The sequence below is a fragment of the Callionymus lyra genome, chromosome 13 (genome assembly GCF_982586985.1).
Source record: "Callionymus lyra chromosome 13, fCalLyr1.hap1.1, whole genome shotgun sequence".
Lineage (NCBI taxonomy): Eukaryota > Metazoa > Chordata > Actinopteri > Syngnathiformes > Callionymidae > Callionymus > Callionymus lyra.
Window position 1 is genome coordinate 25,902,628 of NC_141830.1, and position 21,231 is coordinate 25,923,858.

The 21,231-nt window shown below is 36.4% G+C and overlaps 1 protein-coding gene across 1 annotated transcript; it reads left to right on the top strand.

Annotated features, from left to right (window-relative positions):
- The first annotated feature begins 315 nt into the window (after positions 1 to 315).
- On the top strand, positions 316 to 20,803 carry LOC148067919 (DEP domain-containing protein 1B-like). Its single transcript, XM_087806212.1, has 11 exons — positions 316 to 444; positions 3,506 to 3,771; positions 6,403 to 6,547; positions 11,496 to 11,623; positions 11,692 to 11,822; positions 11,888 to 11,935; positions 12,911 to 13,051; positions 13,124 to 13,290; positions 13,789 to 13,965; positions 16,420 to 16,602; positions 17,853 to 20,803. The coding sequence occupies exons 1-11, from the start codon at positions 397 to 399 to the stop codon at positions 18,015 to 18,017; spliced, it is 1,599 nt and encodes a 532-aa protein (XP_087662338.1). The 5' UTR covers positions 316 to 396; the 3' UTR covers positions 18,018 to 20,803.
- Positions 20,804 to 21,231: the final 428 nt, after the last annotated feature.

The window sequence follows — 21,231 nt, forward strand, 5'->3', positions numbered from 1 at the left end:
AAGTTTTATTTGCTTTCCTTACCAATAAAGTTACATTTTAACTTGTAACTTGTATTGGTAATTATTATTTATTCATTTAGGAGGAAATGTTCGCGCATTCTTTTCACAGTCTCTCCAAAATCTCTCAAATTCAAATAAATCGTATTTATTGTTGAATTGTTTTCACACGGGAACAGGTCCCGCATTCTTGCGGATCACGTGATCAGCTTTTCCTCAAATCACGTCGTTCCGCCGGCGTGACGTCACAGATTCAAAGTTGGTCGCGCCGGGCAACGACTGTTGCTGAACTTTTGTTTAAAAACAAAAAGCTTTTTTTTTTTTTTTAAACAAAAGTGTTTTAAAAAGTAATCCCCGTAAATGTGTTGATACCGAGTGAGGATTGACTTCGTTTCCGGGATGGAAGGCGCAGTTATTGGAGCGGGTCCGTACAGAGCAACTAAACTGGTGAGTTTGAGGAAACGTCAGCGAATTACTTTATGTTTTTTCTTAAGTTAGTTATCATTGTTTTTAGTTTACATATACAGTTTTAACAACGTTACTCGACGATATATTGTGGTTTAAACTTTGACGCCAAACGCACGGACTTTAACTTTGATTTGTCTTCAACAAATAACATTTTTTCTATCCACGTAAGAACTACTTGCTCTAACATGTAGTACACCTTCTTACGATATTTATGTTTTACGTGTTTTATTTCCATCCCACAGTTAAAAAAAATGTATTTCAAGTTATTTTAATCGTATTGTTCTTGTCACGTGTCAAATGAAGCTGTTGACTATTGTTTAAACGTGATGCGTTCAAATACCAGGCCATTGTGTGATTGTGTGTCAAATACAAAAATCCTAATAAAAATACTCTATTTCTGTTTTACTGATCATTGCTGTCTGAAAAAGATTCTCTCTGAAGTAACAAGAGTCTGTGACTCTCTTTGTTACGTTTAATTCAATGAATAATGCTTTAAAATGGCGAGAAAAATCATTGGATTAAACTCTATATTATCTCTTTTCTCCCTGTGAGTCAGCGTTTTGTTGAGTTGTGTTTTTTGTGCACTTAACCTTCATTTTGTTGGTACTATTGTGATCAGTTTCAATTTAAATCCACATCTTCAAAACCTTCACTGAGAGGTTAGTAGACTTAACACAATTTGACAGATTTGTATCACATAAAATCTGTCAGTGAGTACAACCAGATTTAATACTTAAGGCTTATAAGGTACACAGTCGATTTTTTATTAAATTATAGGATTTTAAATCGGCCTCATAGTCTGAAAAATACATACAATTAATGTGTTATGTTGGCTATAATTTAGTACCCATTTTAATCGGGTCTACAATAATAAATAATTGTTGTCTAACTACTGGAATGGCTTTGCTACGATGGGATTCAGGGGGTGTTGAAACAGAACCCCTGAGTAAATTGTAAAAGTTGACACCCCTAGTAGGTACAAATATTAATCTGCACAAGTAAATATCACTTATTTCGACAATGTGTGCAGGAAATGTCATGAATGATCACGGTTTAAATTGACATACAATGAATCTGGATTTATGTTTGTTTTTAGAATATAATTCTCAAAGGGACTAGTCTAACGAACAGAAAAGGTATTTAACTGAAATCACATTAAGTTTATAATGTACTCGAAAATGTTATTCTAGCAACTTGTTTCTTAACCTACAAGACTTCAGTGATTTGGAATAAACTTCCAAAGCTGTGTAGCTTTAAAAGCTGATGTTTGTTCATATTTTGGTTTAAAAAAAAAAGAAAGCAGTTACGACTTCATCAAGAGTCATGTGGTATGTAAATTCTTAGTCAAGTAATCAACAATACTACACATACAGTATATCCTTGTTCCTACAGTATCACAATATATCTTATTGTTGACCCTGTATCATGATATGTATTGTATCACTATATTCTTGCCAATCAACATCATAGTATTGATACAATAAGAAATTAATAGTGATCCTGGCAATGACTGAAGAGGAGAGGATACATTGTTTTAGGGTTGCTAAATGCGTTTGCTCAAGGGCTCACAAGAACTCCAAGTACTGACGCTACAGCGCTCTCGTCAAACAGACAGAAAATAATGTGCTCGGAGCGCTCTACTTTTGAAATAATGGTTTTTAAATGAAGACCTTAAAAACCTCTAGAAGTCGATTCATAAAAGTTATTTGAATAAAAAGTTGAATATATTAGATCTTGCTCGTCTAGAATTCCCTCGGCTGCACTCTCCAATTTCAAAAGCCACCAGACGGTAGATTAGGTGCTTAAATAAGCTTCTTTTGCTCAGTGTCCTTTTAAAGATTCTGCCCTTCGAAGGCATCTGTCACACCGGTGAGTCGTCAACAGTCTGGATGAGCAGCATATATGCAATAATATTGAAATCAACACATTTAAGATGTTCTTGGTAACTACTTCCGTAACTTTAACGTCTGTTCGTTGTGATCCGTTTAATATTCTTTCTTTTGTCTATTTTGACTTTTACTGCCATCATTTTTACTCTTTCCCGACAGGTTTTCAGTTCTTAACATTCAGAAGAAACATCTTCTGATTGTGATGACCCTGTTTTTTTGTCTGTTCTCGCCCTCACTTTCATTTTCTTTCTGCTAATTTAAAAACGCTGATGAATGTCGCAGACATTATACTCATTTCTGATGCTTTTTTAAAATCTATATTATGTATACAATTCCTTAAAAATATTTTATATGTAATATTTACATTTATACTGATCACACTCACCCTAAAACTATCACATGACTTCCATAATAAGCACACAACACATAAAATGATCAGATTTATAAATTATTATAAATCACATAATTGATCATAAGGCATAAAAACAGCATTATGTAATGTTAAGTGTGTATTGGCAAAGATCTGGCGATCGATATGTATCACGATACATGGTCAACGATACGATATATATTGATACTGTAGGAACAAGGATATACTGTATGTGTAGTATTGTCCAGTACTTGACTCTGGTGTTGTGATAGTGTAGTAACAAGTATATATGTGTAGTATTGTCCAGTACTTGACTCTGGTGTTGTGATAGTGTAGTAACAAGGATATATGTATAGTATTGTCCAGTACTTGACTCTGGTGTTGTGAATTTCTTCTCTTTTTTTTTTGTTCAGTTTATTTAAAAGAACAATGTGCAGTTACATTAAAAATATGGCTGCACCATTGACTCCAGGGAGTTTAATTGCAACTCAAAAATGAACTGAATGAAAAATTATTAATTTGTATACGCTCAATTTAATATACTGGTCTCCTGTTCATTCCATTTATTTATTTTCACTGATTTAATTCAAACAAGTCCTGTGTTGTGCTTACTGGCTATAAACTTTTTCTGGTTTTAAGATTGTAGCTAAAAAGTATACTTTTGTAAATGTCAGATAAAAACCCACATGAGTTTACAGTTGTTTAAAAACCTACAGATTGACTGATGTGAAAAACAAGTTAATAAATAAACTACCAATGTCTCCTGTGTGTTTTGTCGCAGTGGAACGAGACGATCAAGCTGTTTCGAGGAGGGATGCCGCTGAAGAGACACTGGGCTAACTTCCGCTACTACGACTGCAGCTTCAGCGGATCCGAGGCCGTGGATTATCTTCACAAGTTGCTGCGACACAACTACAACTTTGGCCCCGAAGTGACTCGACACCAGACTCTACAGCTGCTCAGGAAGTTCTTAAAGGCCCACGTCATTGAGGATGTCAAAGGTCGCCACGGCACCGAGGATTTCGAGGACAACGGTCAACTGTACAGGTAGAAATCAAAAATGGCAATTTTATCAAACAATTACGTGTACATAGATTAAAATGAAACAGTATTTTAGTGGTAATACTAATTATACTATTATATTTTCAAATAATCTCCTGATATTCTTGTCTATATATTTTAATTGTTCAAATGTGTCACTTAAACAATTTCATACATAATTAAAAATACATGGAGTAAGTTGAAGTACTGTGAATAATGTATGTAAAGAACTGCAACTCTTAATATTTCATAAGACTTTTTAACGATACGACATATAGCGATAGTGTAGTAACAAGGATATATGTGTAGTATTGTCCAGTACTTGACTCTGGTTTTGAAGAATTTATAGACCATAGTCAATTCAATTTTATTTTAAGTGTCTTATCATAACAAAGTTATCTCAAGACACCTTACAGTTGAACTTAGAGTATAGTGGAGAAAGGAAAAACAGATCCCAGCAATTCAACAATGAGCAATAAGTGAAACACTGTGCAGACAGATGGATAAAGAGAAGAGTGAGGGAGGATACAGTGAGAGAAAAGAGGAGAGTATAGAAGAGTCCACGGAGGTGCTGGAGAGAACTCGGGATCTGATGACGTTGTGGAGATCCTGGATCAGCAGCAGCTCTGGAGGTGGAGCCCTTACAGAGCTTGGTGTCTAAAACTCCTCCAGCATTCTAAGCCTATAACAGCTAAGATAAACACTAAGGCTTATTATAGGCTTTATGGAAAAGTAAGGTTTTAAGATTCTTTTTAAACATAGAGAGGATGTTTGCCCTCCGGACTGAAGCCAGTTGTTGGTTCCACAGAAGAGGGGATTAAAAACTGAAGGCCTTGGCTCCAAATCTACATTTAGAGATTTGAGGTATAACTAATAGATCTGAGTTTAAGGATCGTAAGGTCCTAGAGGGTTGATACGTTTGGATTAGATCTTTAATGTATGTTGGTGCTACACCATGTAAGGCTTTATAGGTTAAAAGAAATTCTACAGCAAGCCAATGTAAAGAAGAAGGCACAGGGAAAATGTGTTCGCGCCTCTTAGTCTTAGTCAGGACACGAGCTGCAGAGTACTGAATGAGCTGAAGAGTTCTGAGAGACTTCTTAGAACATCCTGACAGAAGAGAGTTACATTAGTCCAGCCTGGAGGTAACAAAAGCATGGATGAGTTTCTCAGCAGCATCCAAAGGAAGGAAGTGCCTGATTTTTGAAATGTTACGAAGATGGAAGTAAGTTAAATGTCCTCGTCAAAGCATACACCTAGATTCTTTACAGTGGTGCTAGTAGCAGGAGCAAGTCCATTATGTAAAGCTAGATCATTAGTTAATGATTGTCTGAGATGTTTCGGACCAACTAGTAAAACCTCAGTTTTTTCCGAGTTCAATAGGATGAAGTTTTTGGTCATCCAGGACTTGATATCTGTAATACAGGACTGTAGTTGTGTTAGCTGATTTCTTTCATCTGGCTTCATGGACAAGTAGAGTTGGGTGTCATCAGCATAACAGTGAAAGTTTATAGAGTGTCTTCTGATCAAGTCCCCTAGTGGGAGCCTATAGATTGTGAATAGGATTGGACCAAGAACAGAACCTTGTGGGACACCATAGCTGACCTTAGTGTGTGTCGATGAGAGGTGGTTGACATGTACATAGTGCGTTCTATCCGACAGGTAAGATTTAAACAAGTTTAGAGCAGTTCCACATATGCCTATATGGTTTTCTAGCCTTTGTAGAAGGATTTGGTGGTCAACAGTGTCAAATGCAGCACTGAGATCTAGAAGAACAAGAACTGAAACATGGTCCTGATCAGAGGCCATCAGTAGGTCGTAACTTACCTTAACCAGGGCGGTCTCTGTGCTGTGGGCTTTCCTAAAACCAGACTGAAATAAATAACTCTTGACAAAGTCTTAACTTCTTTCATTTGTTTTCAAAACAAAATATGTCCAAACATCAGCTTTAAAAGATGCTGGAGTCACTGTATCCTCTCGTCCTCAGTCATCACCACTATTTTATTTTACTTCCCTTAGCTGCATGAGGAGGATGCTATGACTGCTGCCATCTAAAAGCTGTAAGTGTAATTGCAACACAAAAATTAATGCTGTGAATATTTTAACATTAATTGCATATTAAAACATCAAATTACATATATTTTTTAATTTATTCATTTATATATTTATATTAATACTTTTATACACACTTTGTTTAAAAATATAACCATACAAGAAGTTTATTAAAAAAAATAAAACATCATTTTATGGCCAAAAATTATTTAAAAAATGATACAGTGCTGTTGAAAACATTGGATATCAAGTGATTTGATTTTGATGTTAATATTTAAACTTCTGTGTATCTTTTATTCGCAGGGGAGAAAAACTAAGGCAATGTGACCGTTAGTTTTTTTAATTTGTTCATTTAATTTTTTTCCTTCTTACAATTAAATTTCCTAAAGCAATGAAATACCAATAAAATTAAAAGTAAGTGAACGGAAAAAAAACTCCCATGAAGCAAATTGGATGATATAATTGAATTTAAAAAAAAATCAAAACAAAGCTCAGGCACATTTTTTTAATTCTCTCACCAGTAATTATTTTGTCTCATTGATTGAAATTTTCCTTTCTTTCCCCTGATGCCGTCTGTTTTCTCAGGTTCCCAACCCTCTCCCCCCTGAAGTCTTTCCCCACGAGGCCTCTGCTGAGGGACTTCGCCGACTTGCCGAGACTGATCCGCTGGGACGACTATGAAGAACTACCTCAGCGAGAGAACACTGCTCCTCCCAAGTCTAACATCATGGTGAGAGAACCATCTTCTAATCGTTTTCTGGAACTTATTAAAACTGTATTTTACTATGAGCTCATTTTAAAATGAAGTCACTGAGATAGTCCGAGATAAGTTTTTCTATAACGTCACTAATGCTATTTATTAGAGGTTTTAAGGAAATATAGGTCATTTTTTTGAGTTGACTATCAAAGCACGTTTCATTTTTTAATTATTTTGTAGAAACAATTATGATAATTAAAAAAAAAAAAAAAAAGTACAATTAACATTGATATATTCTAGACATTTCTTGCAATTAAACTCCAAGCCTCTAGATGGCAACAGTCATTACGTCCTTCACGTCTTAAGGAACAGGTTCCGCTCAAGGTTTCTGCCTTCTAAAAGGAAGTTTTTCCTCGCCATAGCTCACTGCACAGTGTTTCGCTCATTGTTGAATTGCTGGGATCTGTTTTTCCTTAATCAACTATAGTCTTACTTTAATTGTAAAGTGTCTTGAGATAACTTTGTTATGGTAAGACACTTTAAATAAAATTTAATTTAATTGAATTAAAGTCCCAGCGATTACTGAGGACGAGAAGATACAGTGACTCCAGCAGCTTTAAAGCTGATGTTTGGACATATTTTGGTTTGAAACAAATTAAAGCAGTTACGAGTTTGTCAAGAGTCATGTGGTCTGTAAATTCTACAACACCAGAGTCACGTACTGGACAATACTACACATATATTCTTGTTACTACAATATCACAACACCAAAGTCAAGTACTCAACAATACTACACATATATAATTGTTACTACACTATCATAGTACCAGAGTCAAGTACTGGACAATACTACACATGTATTCTTGTTACTACACTATCACAACACCAGAGTCAAGTACTCGACAATACTACACATTTATCCTTATTACTACACTATCACAACACCAGAGTCAAGTACTGGACAATACTACACATATATTCTTGTTACTACAATATCACAACACCAAAGTCAAGTACTCAACAATACTACACATATATAATTGTTACTACACTATCATAGTACCAGAGTCAAGTACTGGACAATACTACACATGTATTCTTGTTACTACACTATCACAACACCAGAGTCAAGTACTCGACAATACTACACATATATTCTTGTTTCTGCACTATCAAAGTAGTGTTTTTCAACATACATGAAATGCCATTGTTGGTGTGTCAAACTCAGGCTATTATATATTCAAACATTTGAAACTACAAAAGTCCAGACAAACCTTCTGTGAAGATCAAAAAGTGAAAGTCCTGACGTGAAAAATATGGTATGAAATAACGGGTATAGGAATAATTTCCGAACTTTAAAACTCCAAAAATGAAAATATTACATAGTACTGCTTTAATCACAATCCTAGACAATTATACAGTATGTTATTATGCTTAAAAGTAACAAAATAATAATTAGAAACAAAAAAAAAATACCAATCTCATGAAGCAATTTCTTTCTCTCATAATCCAGCTGGACATTTTGAAACGTGTGAAATCATCACCATGATCGTTGTTTGCAGACGAGCTGTTATTTTTCAATCTTCATGCATGAGATCCTGCAGCTTGGATTCTTTCTGTGTATTTGTTTGCAGTTGAAGGTCTGTTTTATGAGCTCATGCATAAGCCTGTATTATAACATTACTTCCACTCAAACATATCCAGGGGAAGTAATGTTATAATTGTAGAACATGTCATAAAAGATTCATTAGTGATGTTTGTGTAATGTTTGAAGCCGAGACGTTTCAATGGCATGAGAAGCAGGCACGAGCAGAAGAAGCTTCACTTGTGATGAGATGCTTTTATGTTGGTTTAGCTCAACGATCTGAGGCTCACACTAAGTGCAACTTCTCCTGGAAACAGTAGTACAAGCTTGTTTGCACCCGAATGCAAGTAAGTAAGTAAGTAATTAGTATTTATAGAGCACTTTTGTTGACCAGGGTCACAAACCGCTCAAACAATCAAAAACATACTCAATAAAATATATACTTAAAAGGTCAAGACAACATTGAGATAGGTGATAGTTGCTGGGAGGAGATCACTGAACAAACTACTGTCCATCATGGATGATGACAGTCATCCTCTGAACACTGTTATCAGTAGCAGAGAAGCAGAATGAGTGCATGAATGCTCCTTCCCAGGTGCAAAAGAAAAATAGACTCATGGACTCATTGATTCCTTGTGCTATTAAATTGTACAATTCTGAGTTCGGGGGCAGGAGTGGAGCAAAAGTATCATGATGTTCTATGTTAGTCTTTGTATCCTTTGTCTTTGTTATTTTTGTTGGATCTATGTTCTTTATCTTTAGACTTAGATTGTATCATCTTGTTCTTTCTCTTTATTTATCTTTGTTCTTGTTCTTATTTTATTTTTACTTTTTTTTTTTATGAAAAATTGCTGTATTTGTCATGAGTCTACATGTTCCTCCTTGTTTTTCCAGTTTTATTGTGAAATCTGCTCCCTTCTGTGTCTGTGCTAGTCTTACTTCCCCCCTGTCTGAGTAGTAATTGTTCCTAGCTGTGTCTCGTTAGTCCCGCCCCCAGCTGCTGCTGATTGGACGAGAAGATACAGTGACTCCAGCAGCTTTAAAGCTGATGTTTGGACATATTTTGGTTTGAAACAAATTAAAGCAGTTACGACTTTGTCAAGAGTCATGTGGTCTGTAAATTCTACAACACCAGAGTCAAGTACTGGACAATACTACACATATATACTTGATACTACACTATCACAAAACCTGAGTCAAGTACTGGACAATACTACACATTTATCCTTGTTACTACACTATCACAACACCAGAGTCAAGTACTGGACAATACTACACATATATTCTTGTTACTACAATATCACAACACCAAAGTCAAGTACTCAACAATACTACTGATTGCTCCCCTGTCTTCTTAAGCCCCCACTCTCTGTTACGTCTTTGTCTTGTCGTCACCATTGTCTAGTACCTGCATCCTACCGCTAAGTATTCGTATCCGGTCTCTTACCCTTTTCCCAACCAAGACTCATTCCTGCCTTGTGTGTTATTCGACCTGTTTCTGCCCCTTGACGCCGAGTTTGCCTTACCCTTATTATTGCCTTTTGTTGCCGATTATTGGACTGTTGGACTACACCTTTGCCTTCCCCTACGGAATAAAATCAAGTCTTTGCAATTTACCTCTGCGCCTGGGTTCCTCCATTCACCTCCGTTCCTGATAGTATTACTGTGGCCAATTAGAAAAAAAAAAAATTTCAATCAATAAAGTTCTACATAACCTAACCTAACAAGAGTCTCAGAAAATTAAGGAAAAGAATGCACAAATACAAATGTCTCATCTACACACACTGACACACACACATACAATGTGAACAGAAGTGAATAATGTGTTTATCAGAATTGTCACTGTTTACTGAATATAATTGTTTTGCCTTTAACCTAACCATTGTTCATTATGGCTAAACTGGTAATTAGGGGAGTGTATTGGCAAGAATCTCTCGGTAAAATACGTATCACGATAGAGGGTCATCAATACGATATATAGTGATACTGTAGGAACAAGTATTTATGTGTAGTATTGTGGAGTACTTGACTCTGGTGTTGTGATAGTGTAGTAACAAGTATTTATGTGTAGTATTGTGGAGTACTTGACTTTGGTGTTGTGATAGTGTAGTAACAAGTATATATGTGTAGTATTGTCGAGTACTTGACTCTGGTGTTGTGATAGTGTAGAAACAAGTATATATGTGTAGTATTGTCCAGTACTTGACTATGGTGTTGTGATAGTGTAGTAACAAGTATATATGTGTAGTATTGTCGAGTTCTTGACTCTGGTGTTGTGATAGTGTAGTAACAAGTATATATGTGTAGTATTATCCAGTACTTGACTCTGGTGTTGTGATAGTGTAGTAACAAGTATATATTTGTAGTATTGTTCAGTACTTGACTCTGGTGTTGTGATAGTGTAGTAACAAGTATATATTTGTAGTATTGTCCAGTACTTGACTCTGGTGTTGTGATAGTGTTGTAACAAGGATATATTTGTAGTATTGTCCAGTACTTGACTCTGGTGTTGTGATAGTGTAGTAACACGTATATATGTGTAGTATTGTCCAGTACTTGACTCTGGTGTTGTGATAGTGTAGTAACAAGGATATATGTGTACTAGTGTCCAGTACTTGACTCTGGTGTTGTATAATTTACAGACCACATAACTCTTGACGAAGTCTTAACTGCTTTCATTTGTTAAAATATGTCCAAACATCAGCTTTAAAAGAAGCTCCTGGCGTCACTGTATCCTCTCGTCCTCAGTCATGGCTGGGATCTAGCAGGATTTTCTTTGTTCTTCCTATAACTGTGGAGCACGTCTAGAGGCCTGAAGTTTAATTGCAACACAAAACTGAACAAATGCAATGATTATTTGTTTTGTGTTATCGTAAATAAATAGACCGAATTGTTTTATTTTATACACACTTTATTGAAATGTATAAAAATAACTATGATAAAAATAAAAAAAAAAGTCCTTTTTTTCAGATGCTCTCAGTGCTATTTAATATCGATGAAATAGTATCATGAAGAAGAAAAAATCATTTCAAATTATATTAAAAAACTTTTTAATTGAACTTGCCTTAAGCTGTAGGAACCAACCCACGGCAGAAAGCAAAGGAATAAACCTAGTAAGAATTATTATCATGATGGCTGAGTTACAACCTAAAATACACCTAAATATATACTGGATATTTTTGCTGATTTATCTTTGGGTTTTTTCTGCAAGAGGTAGCGGGAGGTCTTGGTGTGCCTGGGATGTAGATCCACACCCAACCTCTCTGAGTCAATTCATAAATATGTATCTTATTTAATGACTCATGGACTTTTTCATTGCTAATCTTTTGAATCTTTTGTTTACTCTTTGAAAGTAATCTTCCTAATTACATGTCATTTCCACTTCTATTGGAACAGACTTCAGACTTCTGGAACAAACGACACAGCGTTGCCATCGGAGACGTGCACGAGTGCAAACTCATCCGTAGGAAGGAGGTCACGCCCAAAGAGGTGGAGCTCATCTGGAAGACCAAGACGATCGCACAGTATGAACTCTTTCGTTTTCTTACTCACCGAGTGTATCGTACTTGTGTGATGTCATGACGTGTCGCAGGTTACAGCGAGTGCTGGGTTTGTCTAACCTGGACGGCGTGTTGAACCCTGTCCACGTGAAAGGAAAGCACATCGTTCATAACGTGTTCAGTCTCAACAAGGCTGGAATAGTTGTGCTGGAAAACAAAGCAGGTACGATATTTGAGTTTGTGTGTTTAATGTTATTATGGCTCACGCTTGTGCTCTGCAATCGCCAGAGGACATGCCTTACTGGGTGATCTCTGCAATGAAGTGTCTGGCAAACTGTGAGTAGAAAAGTGCTCCACCGTCATCTGTGATTTAATTTAACACTTGAGACACACACTCATGCATAAATTATCATAAACTACCCCCTCAAATGATGACACATACACTCTTGATAACAATGTATCACAAGAAAAGGTAACAATACTTCACCACAAGGTGTTTCCTAAAATAGTAGAATGATAGAATAGAATCAGTGCCATTAATTAAAGGTCAACCAACGATCAACTCTCTTGACATGTAGTAAATGTTCTTCTCTCCAAGATGCAGTAAATTCCTCATCATGACCATGTTATACACTTATTACTTTATGAAGTTGCTCTGAAATCTGGGCGAACGAGAGGTTACGAGAGTCCATTATGACGTAAAAGTGGCTTCACTCCTCCTCCTCCAGCCAGCTGTGATCAAGCCCTGCTTTTTTTAAAGAACGAGTCCCTTGGAGGTGGAGACTTCCAGGAGGACAGGCGGTGACGAACCTCAATATTTGACCAATCACAGCAGAGTGGGCGTGGTCATGGTCATTTAATCTCCAGAAAAACAATGTGAAAAAAATGCAACTATATTTCATAGAAATTATTGAATCAAATGAATTAAAAAAATATATTCAATGCTTAACAAACATTTAAACTAAAGCATAAACAATTAAAAGATCAAATTAGCAGGGGATACACTTCATCAAGGGTTTTAATAAAAATAATTGAAAGATGGTTTCATACAACAATCATAGTATGTACAAATAAAACATACCCTTGTACTGACTGACTTTTAAAATTATCAGTCAAACTCACTCAGACGTTTCATTCCCATTAAATTCAGTCTCCTTTTATACTTTCATTGGAAGTGTTTTTTCACATCCTTAGTCTCTGTTCCTTATCTTATCTTAAACATTAGAACCTTGTGTTTTACATGATGAATACTTTTTTAGATTTTTGATTAGTGCATTAAAGTGAATCCATTTCCCTTCCTGTCTTGACCAGGGCCCAACAGCAGCGACAACAAGCAGTCGTTGTACCCGGGGTTCGAAAGGGATGTTCTCAGGACGGTGGCCGATTACTTCCAAAGACTCAAAGAGCCTCTCCTTACTTTCCATCTTTATGAAGTCTTTGTCAACATTTTGAGTCAGTGTTTTTTTTTTACCTGCCACGACAGTGCCTTCTCTCAGTTCCTGAAGTCTTCTTCTGTGTCCGCAGGTCTTCTCCACGAGCAGGAGGGGGCGACGGAGGCTCTTCAGATCAGCTGCCTGTTGCTTCCTCCATCCAACCGCCGCTGCCTTCAGCTGCTCATGCGCCTCATGGCCAAAGTCTGTCACAATCCTCTGCTGCCTCCACTCAACGACAGCATCGCCACTCGGACTCTGGTGAAATATTCATCTACATTTACATTTGACCTAAAATAACATGAGTTTAATTTTTACTTAAAAACTTTACTAAACAATGTTGGGGGAGGCCAGAAACGAATATCTTTCTTTTACTGCTTTAAATAGATGGTTCTCCCAACATTTAAATCTCACTCATTTTCTACTCGACCTCATGTCGACCAATTTTGGGATTCAACTGAGAAAAATCTCTAAACTTTAAAATGTTGTCACAGCATGATCTGGAGAAGATATATTTTTTAATTATTGGAATTAGAATATCAAACTCTACGTGTAGAAAAAAAAAAAAACATTAAAAAAAGTTTTTAAATTAAATTAATCCAAATATTTAATTTTCTGATGGCACTGATAAACGTCCATACCCTTGGAGCCAGAAACATATTTTTTTAAACAATGCATTTTGTCATTGAAATAAGACTAAACTGACTGTTGTAATTAGAATTGATACTGAAACTAGTTGTTTTTTTTCTCCTCGTCTAGATGATCCAGACGTTTTCTCACTGTGTTCTGGGCTCGGTGGAGGAGATGGACGTGGACGAGCTTCTGGCCAGTAAACTGGTCACCTTCATGATGGAGCACCACAACCGCATTTTCCAAGTTCCTTCCAACCTGCGTCGTCAAGTGGACGAGCATCTGTCTCACCTCAAACGAGTTCAGGTATGTGTCCTAACATCTGCAGGAGAGCATCATGGAACATCATGTACGTCATGTTTCTCAAGGATGTTTCTCAAGGACTCTTTTCTTTTTTTAAAGCTCTTGCCTTAATATTTTGCATCAGCGTTACTGGAGTATTTTTTTTGTGATATTTGTTGGCTCATCTTTTCTATGGAGAAACTGTGACTTTTCAAGGTGATTAAATAAGTCTCCGCACGTACAAGCTTTATTTTTATTGTCACTTTTTCTCTCGGTATGTAGACTCAGACTGTTACATTTAAAAAACTTTATCTACAATTAAGTGGTTCGAAGAAAATCCTACTTCTTATTTTGATGTCTTTTCTGGATCTTGATTATTTGTGTGAGTTCATAAAACATCTATCTATGATATGATATGATGGATGGATGGATAGTTAGATCAATTTTATTCATCCCTCTGTTTGTCAACTACCGAAAAAATGGATTATTGGAATCAAATTTGATATTCAGAGCAGCATTTATATATAAAGAAGGAACAAAATAAAGTGCTTTGTTAAGAGAAAAGCTTGAGATTAGCTTTTGTTAACTCAATTTCTTACAGTTTCAACCAGTTGCATGGGAAACCGAATATCAACCTTTTACCCCCTTTTTTTCTTTATATCCTCCTTCTTTCAGTGTCTGTTTCAGCTCGATCACAGAGTGGGAACGAGCATAGAAAAATATATCCCTATAATTTTAATATCGATATATTGAGAAACAAACTTTGAATCATCTCGATCAAAAGAAGCTTTTTCAGTTTTCTAAATTCTCACTAAATCTTTGTAATTGATTTGGTGGATTTTTTCCAACAATTCAATTTTGGCTTCATTTATGAGTTTATTTCAAATGGTGTTTAAAAAGCCTTAAATTGAATTTGCCTGTTAAATCTCTCTTATAACCGCTCGAGAGTCGCCGTCATCACATCTGCGACTGTAGAAAAAGGCGAGAACACGTCTTCATATCATGCAGGTGTTTAAAAAAGTCATTTTCTCATCTTGGATTCTGTTGGTTTTCTTCTGTGAGCAACAAACATCCATAATAGCAAAGTAACACAATATAATTCAATGGCTGTTTTTAATAGAACAATCCTCTTGTTTGGTTTTTAAAAACCTGCTGCACATGATAAGAAGAAGAAACACTAGTGTTAATAATAAAAAGCTGGTTGTTTGGAGAAACAGACGGTAAAAGAAAGTTTTATGATGCCGAAAGTTTACTTTTTTATTATGAGATCATAACAAATGTGTAATCCTCATAATTGCCTTCATTCATACTTGTTTATGAAGAGAATAATATGAATTAGATCATTCAGAAGGAGGGGAAATCATATTTCTGTCCATATTTATTTATAGTGTTCTTTAAAAAATGTAATAAAGAAATATCAATATCCTTGATTTTCTAGTTACTTTCTTGTTGTGTGTCATCGATGTGTTTGTATCAACTGACCCACTAATGGAGGCTTTTATTGCAGCCGTCGCTGTGGTTCAGCAAAGTAGATCCATCCTGTATTTATGTATTCAAAAGTCATATTATTTAGTGGGTGGTCGCCACAAAATGCACAATAATAGACTGTCGTTCTCAGATTAAAGCTCATTTCAGAAGATAAACAACATTAACATTTAGTCATTGTCAAGGTCGTGCATTAGTGTGTTTTGGCTAAAAGACTCTCAAGTCTGTCAGATGCTTCTTTCACACGTGTTCTGCTCAGATAAGTGGAGCAGATTTCACTCACTTGTGATCAATAACTTCTCATCAGATTCACTTATTGTAGATCAAAAATGACTCGATAATTTTCTTGATGTTACAAATGTTTTTCCTTCACTTCATCTGGTTCCTTTTCTCCAATCGTAGTGACTTTACTAAAGCTTATGTATATTTAAAAAATACAATTGAGGTTCATGTTGATTTCCTGCCCTTTAATGTTCCGCGGAAAATGTCAACAGAGACTTTCAATAACACGGAATATTGAGGAAACATATTAAATGTTTATTTGAGACCTATAAAATAATGGAATTGTCAGAAGTTGCTTATATATCTCTTCTTTTTAACCACATTATCAACTCTTTGTTGTTCTTTCCTCTGGCGATTCCTGCTATTCTCGGAGGAACTCTGAGTACATTTTGAGAAAAGACTGTCTTGACGACCACTGAGTGTCCTGAACTGTTTCTTCTTCTGACCTTAACTGGCTGTGCCTCTCCACCGGTTGGTCCCTGTTCCCCTGCAGATCAACCTCTCCTCTGTTTTTATTCATCTGTGCAATTCCCAATGTTTCAAAAGGGCCGTCTCATGATTTTCCCACCAATGACATGAAGCTTGCAACCGTTTATATGTATATGTATATGTATAAGTAGTTTTATTAGATTTTCTGCCAGTGAGTCATCTCGATCTACACGCCGTTGACTCTGAGTCCAGTAATTCTGATCCATCACTGTCGTCCTCCAGATCAAGTATGCCGGGTCGGACACAGACTTCAGCGCTTCGCCGGCTTTTTGCAAACAAATCAGGAAGGTGGAGTCGGAGGAGCCGAAGGTCATCGGCACCGAGACGCCTCTTCAGGACCTGCTGGAGGGTCTGATCGCGGACCGGGAACTTCCCGCCAAAGACAAGCGGAAGAGACTCAAACAGGTGGGTAGATCCTGGTTTACGATCTAGTTGCGATTGACTCGACTAACTCTTGACCCCTGAACTGCTCATCACTGCATCGTCATGCAATGTTTTTCATCTCCGGATAAAATTCCGCCGGAATATCACATGGTATCTCTTCATTTCAACTAGAATAAGAGTCTGTGTTTCAATCTCAAGGCGTTCATTAAAAAATCATTTTAAAACATTAACTAAAGCTTCTACTACATGTACAGTCGTTTAGAAGTGACTCTTGTGAAAAAAATATTTGTATTTCTGATTAACTTGAGCACTTTCTGTACTGGTGCTGATCTACTTTTTGGGCCTTTAATCTTATTTATATCGTTAATTGAGTGTCCATTTTCATAACCTTGAAATAAATTGGATATGTAGAAATTATCATTTCTATTTGGCGGCAGTTTTAGGAAAACATTTTTAACTACTTACACAGAAAATCTATGTAAACTCCCACATTCTTCAATTTGTTGACCACTCAAACTAAAATTGTGTCATCAAATGTTGGTAACATCACAGTTATTTTCCATCTGTTTGTTTAAGTTAAGTTAATAATTTTTCACTTCTTGTTCTTATTTGAACACAAATGCATTTCAACACAAATAAAGTGCATATTGGGAGACACTAGATGCCACACCCACCTTACTTATGGTACCAACAAAACGGTGAACTCCCATGATGCCGTTCTACACTCTGCTCTATTTAGTGACGGCGGATTGGTCGCTACAATACTAGGTTTGAATTTAATGTTGCTACGTCAAAAGTGATTAAGGGCTGTGATTGGTTGGCTGGGCGGCAAAGCCTTACGCGAGCTGTTTAGGTCACCGTAACTGTGAGGGTTGTTGAGATGGCAGACAGGACTTAAACAATGTTGAGTTTGTTAATTTAAACAAGTGAAGAATGAAATCATCACTAATTCATGGATTTCTTTATTGCGGGGGTTATGTTCTGATAACCCAAGGGTCCACTTACTGGAGTCAGTCTAGTTCCAGGTCTGAGTCCACACAGAAGGTGTTTTTTACAAGATTTGATTTCATTTAAAATTCTGGATTTATATTTTTTTATTTTATGATTCGTCATCATCTTCCTTAAAGAACTAAACCTTCATCTCCATCTGTCAATTCATAAATCTTTCTTTAACACTGTCACTCAGCGTCACCACTCTCGTCTCTGACTTCCTGAAAGTGTCTCTTCACGTCGACTTCGCAGTAAAACGCAAACCTCTCTCCGTGTTCCAGTTTCAAAAGTCTTACCCAGAAATCTATCACGAGCGGCTCCCCACAGAGGCGAGCAGAGCAGCGGTCATTCCAGAGAAAGCCCCTCGACTCAAACCTCATCTCCTGCTGCTTAACCTCAAGAAACCTCTGCAGCCCTTCCAGAGGAGCTGGAGCTTCAGGGCCTGACGGTCGCCCTCGGACCCGCTTCACTCGGAAACTTTCGTAAAAGCACTAACGCTGCGTCTCGATCCTGTGTTCGGTCACATATTCTACGAAGGTCTGGTTTGTACTGCATTACAAACACATTCATAAGACGTCTAGACTTTATAGAAGAATTTGTGTTGTTTGTTATCGTGTTTGTCAACTTGTTATGAGCTTCGTCAAGTGTATTTAATAATGGACAGTAAGATATTTAAGTAAAGTGAGAATACCATCTTGTTATTAGGGCTGTTGACGATACAGTAATCTCACCATACCATGTATTCCGATCACGACTTGATGCGATGTATCCTGATACACTCGCATTATTTGAACGACTTAAGGAGAACACTCGACTGTATCCTCTCGTCCTCAGTCATCTCGCAGGATTTAATTCCTTATTTATCTATGGAGGACGTAATGACTGCCGCCATCTAGTGGCTGGACGTTTAATTGCAACACGAAAATTATCAAAAGCCCTTAAAATATTTACATGTCAATTGTAAAAAAAAAAAAAACTTTATTAAAATATAAACAAAAAAATCATTAAAAGTAAAATATGATTTGAAAGCAAAATAAATGCACTGTTGTTAAATATCGATACAGTGTTGTGAAAATATTCATATATATCTGTGTATCGACTGTAAAAATGATTACAGTTATTATTATTATTGGTAATAACATTTAATAACTTAACTCTGAGCTCCTCTACTAATTACACTTAATAATGCGTGTTATACGTGACTATTAACTTCTTCTAAAAAGCCTTAAAAATGCATTTTATTGTCTTGTAAATCTGCTCGTAGTGTGATTGATACAGACGATGGTCTTTGTAGAAAAGTGGAAAGACTCGATGGAACACACTAATACTTGTATTTATGTCGAAATAATGATTTAAGATGTTGACAAAGTTTAGATCATTTCAAAAAAGGGACATTATGGCTAACACTGTAGCATAAGAGATTATGACAATGTATCGTTTTTTTTTTGTTTTTTTTTTATGTTTTCAAGATATTTTTTCTACTTCAATGATGCGTTAAATCAATGATGCTGTTGTTCATATCAAGGAAGCGTGTGAGAGATGGTTGTGTTTGACACGTTACACATGTATATCTCAAGTATATTAGAGTCATTCAAACATTTCTTCCACTAAATGGGTCACAAGGATGTTCACGATCTGGTCTTCAATAACAATGAGATTTAGATTCGGTACATGTTTCAATGTTTGCGTCGTTAATGTTTAAATGCTGCACTTCCTTCTGATCAAGTTCAATTCATTTATAATGATTATGTTTCTTTTATGCTGGAATTACTGTTACACTTGAAAAAAATGCTCTTAAAATGGATCGATTTTCTTCTTTTTTTTTACAACAATGTAAAGAAAAACATATTAACTGTTCCCTCCATTCTAAAGAATACGTTTAATCATGTATTAAAAAGAAAATATAAGGTACTTTTCAAATTGAAAAAGTAAATTCTACTGAATTCTAACTGCTGGATGAAAATGTAATAATGATGAATGTGTTCTTAATGCTGAATTAAACGTGTTTTGATGTTTTTGTTTTAAATTGTAAAAAGATGTTCTTAAAGAGATTATTTCAATATTTTACTCATAAAGTCTTATCATGGTGATAAACATGTGTATTCTCAAAGAACGTAAACCACTAGAAGAAGTATTTCAAGAGTACGTGTTGAGATTCACTATAATTTTCATAAAAATAAAAAAAAATTAAAAAAAATGACATGATGATGCTTTATGAACATTTTACTGTATGTGTGAGTCCTTGACCTTAACACACAACTAATTTATGTGTAACATAAAGATATTTTGTTATTTGAAAAATGAAAGGCATTTTTACTCAGCGAGGCTCCGTAGAATTTCTCAGCGAGGCTCCCTAGTATCACTCACCAGGTCTCTGTAGTATTACTCAGCGAGGCTCCGTAGTATCACTCACCAGGTCTCTGTAGTATTACTCAGCGAGGCTCCGTAGTATCACTCACCAGGTCTCTGTAGTATTACTCAGCGAGGCTCCGTAGTATCACTCACCAGGTCTCTGTAGTATTACTCAGCGAGGCTCCGTAGTATTACTCAGCGAGTCTCTGTAGTATTACTCATTGAGTCTTTTTTTTTTTTTTTTTTTAGAATCCCTTATTAGTCCCACGAGGGGGAAATTCAACCATTCACACATACTGATGGGAGTAGGCTGCACACTTGCGCCAAGTTCACCATCAGGAGCAATCAGGGTGAAGTGTCTTGCTCAGGGACACAACGACACAAGCTTGTCTGGAGCTGGGATTGAACCTGCAACCTTTTGGACTGCAGGCAACCACTCTACCATCTGAGCTATGTCTCTGTAGTATTTCTCAGCGAGGCTCCCTAGTATTACTCAGCGAGGCTCCGTAGTATTACTCAGCAAGTCTTTGTAGTATTTCTCAGCGAGGCTCCCTAGTATTACTCAGCAAGGCTCCGTAGTATTACTCAGCGAGTCTCTGTAGTATTACTCATTGAGTCTCTGTAGTATTTCTCCGCAAGGCTCCGTATTATTTCTCCGCAAGGCTCCGTAGTATTACTCAGCAAGTCTTTGTAGTATTTCTCAGCGAGGCTCCCTAGTATTACTCAGCAAGGCTCCGTAGTATTGCTCAGCGAGTTTCTGTAGTATAACTCAGCGAGGCTCCGTATTATTACTCAGCGAGGCTCCGTAGTATTACTCAGCGAGTCTCTGTAGTATTACTCAGCGAGGCTCCCTAGTATTACTTAGCAAGGCTCCCTAGTATTACTCAGCGAGGCTCCCTAGTATTGCTCAGCGAGTCTCTGTAGTATAACTCAGCGAGGCTCCGTATTATTACTCAGCGAGGCTCCGTAGTATTACTCAGCGAGGCTTTGTATTATTACTCAGCGATGCTCCGTAGTATTAATCGGCAAGGCTTTGTAGTATTACTCTGTGAGGCAGTCAATGACAAAGTTAAACTGTAATGAATCTAAAGTTATTATTAAGTGTATAAAATTCTCTTTCTTAGTATATTTCAGCAACAATAACTTCATTAAAACCACATTTTCTTTCCTGAAGCTTTTTCATTAAATTAAACCTTTGAGTAACTTTTTTTGACAAATACCAACTTGATCTGAGTGTTTGTTAATATTCTAGTAAACATTTCAGTGAGTTTTTGAAAAATAAAAAAGACTGAAACAAACCTGTGTTTT

Coding starts and splice junctions, on each gene's coding strand:
- LOC148067919 (XM_087806212.1), top strand. CDS start 397: ATGGAAGGCGCAGTTATTGGAGCGGGTCCGTACAGAGCAACTAAACTG. Junction 11,823..11,887: donor TGTGCTGGAAAACAAAGCAG/GTACGATATTTG, acceptor TGCAATCGCCAG/AGGACATGCCTTACTGGGTG. Junction 13,052..13,123: donor AGTCTTTGTCAACATTTTGA/GTCAGTGTTTTT, acceptor CTGTGTCCGCAG/GTCTTCTCCACGAGCAGGAG.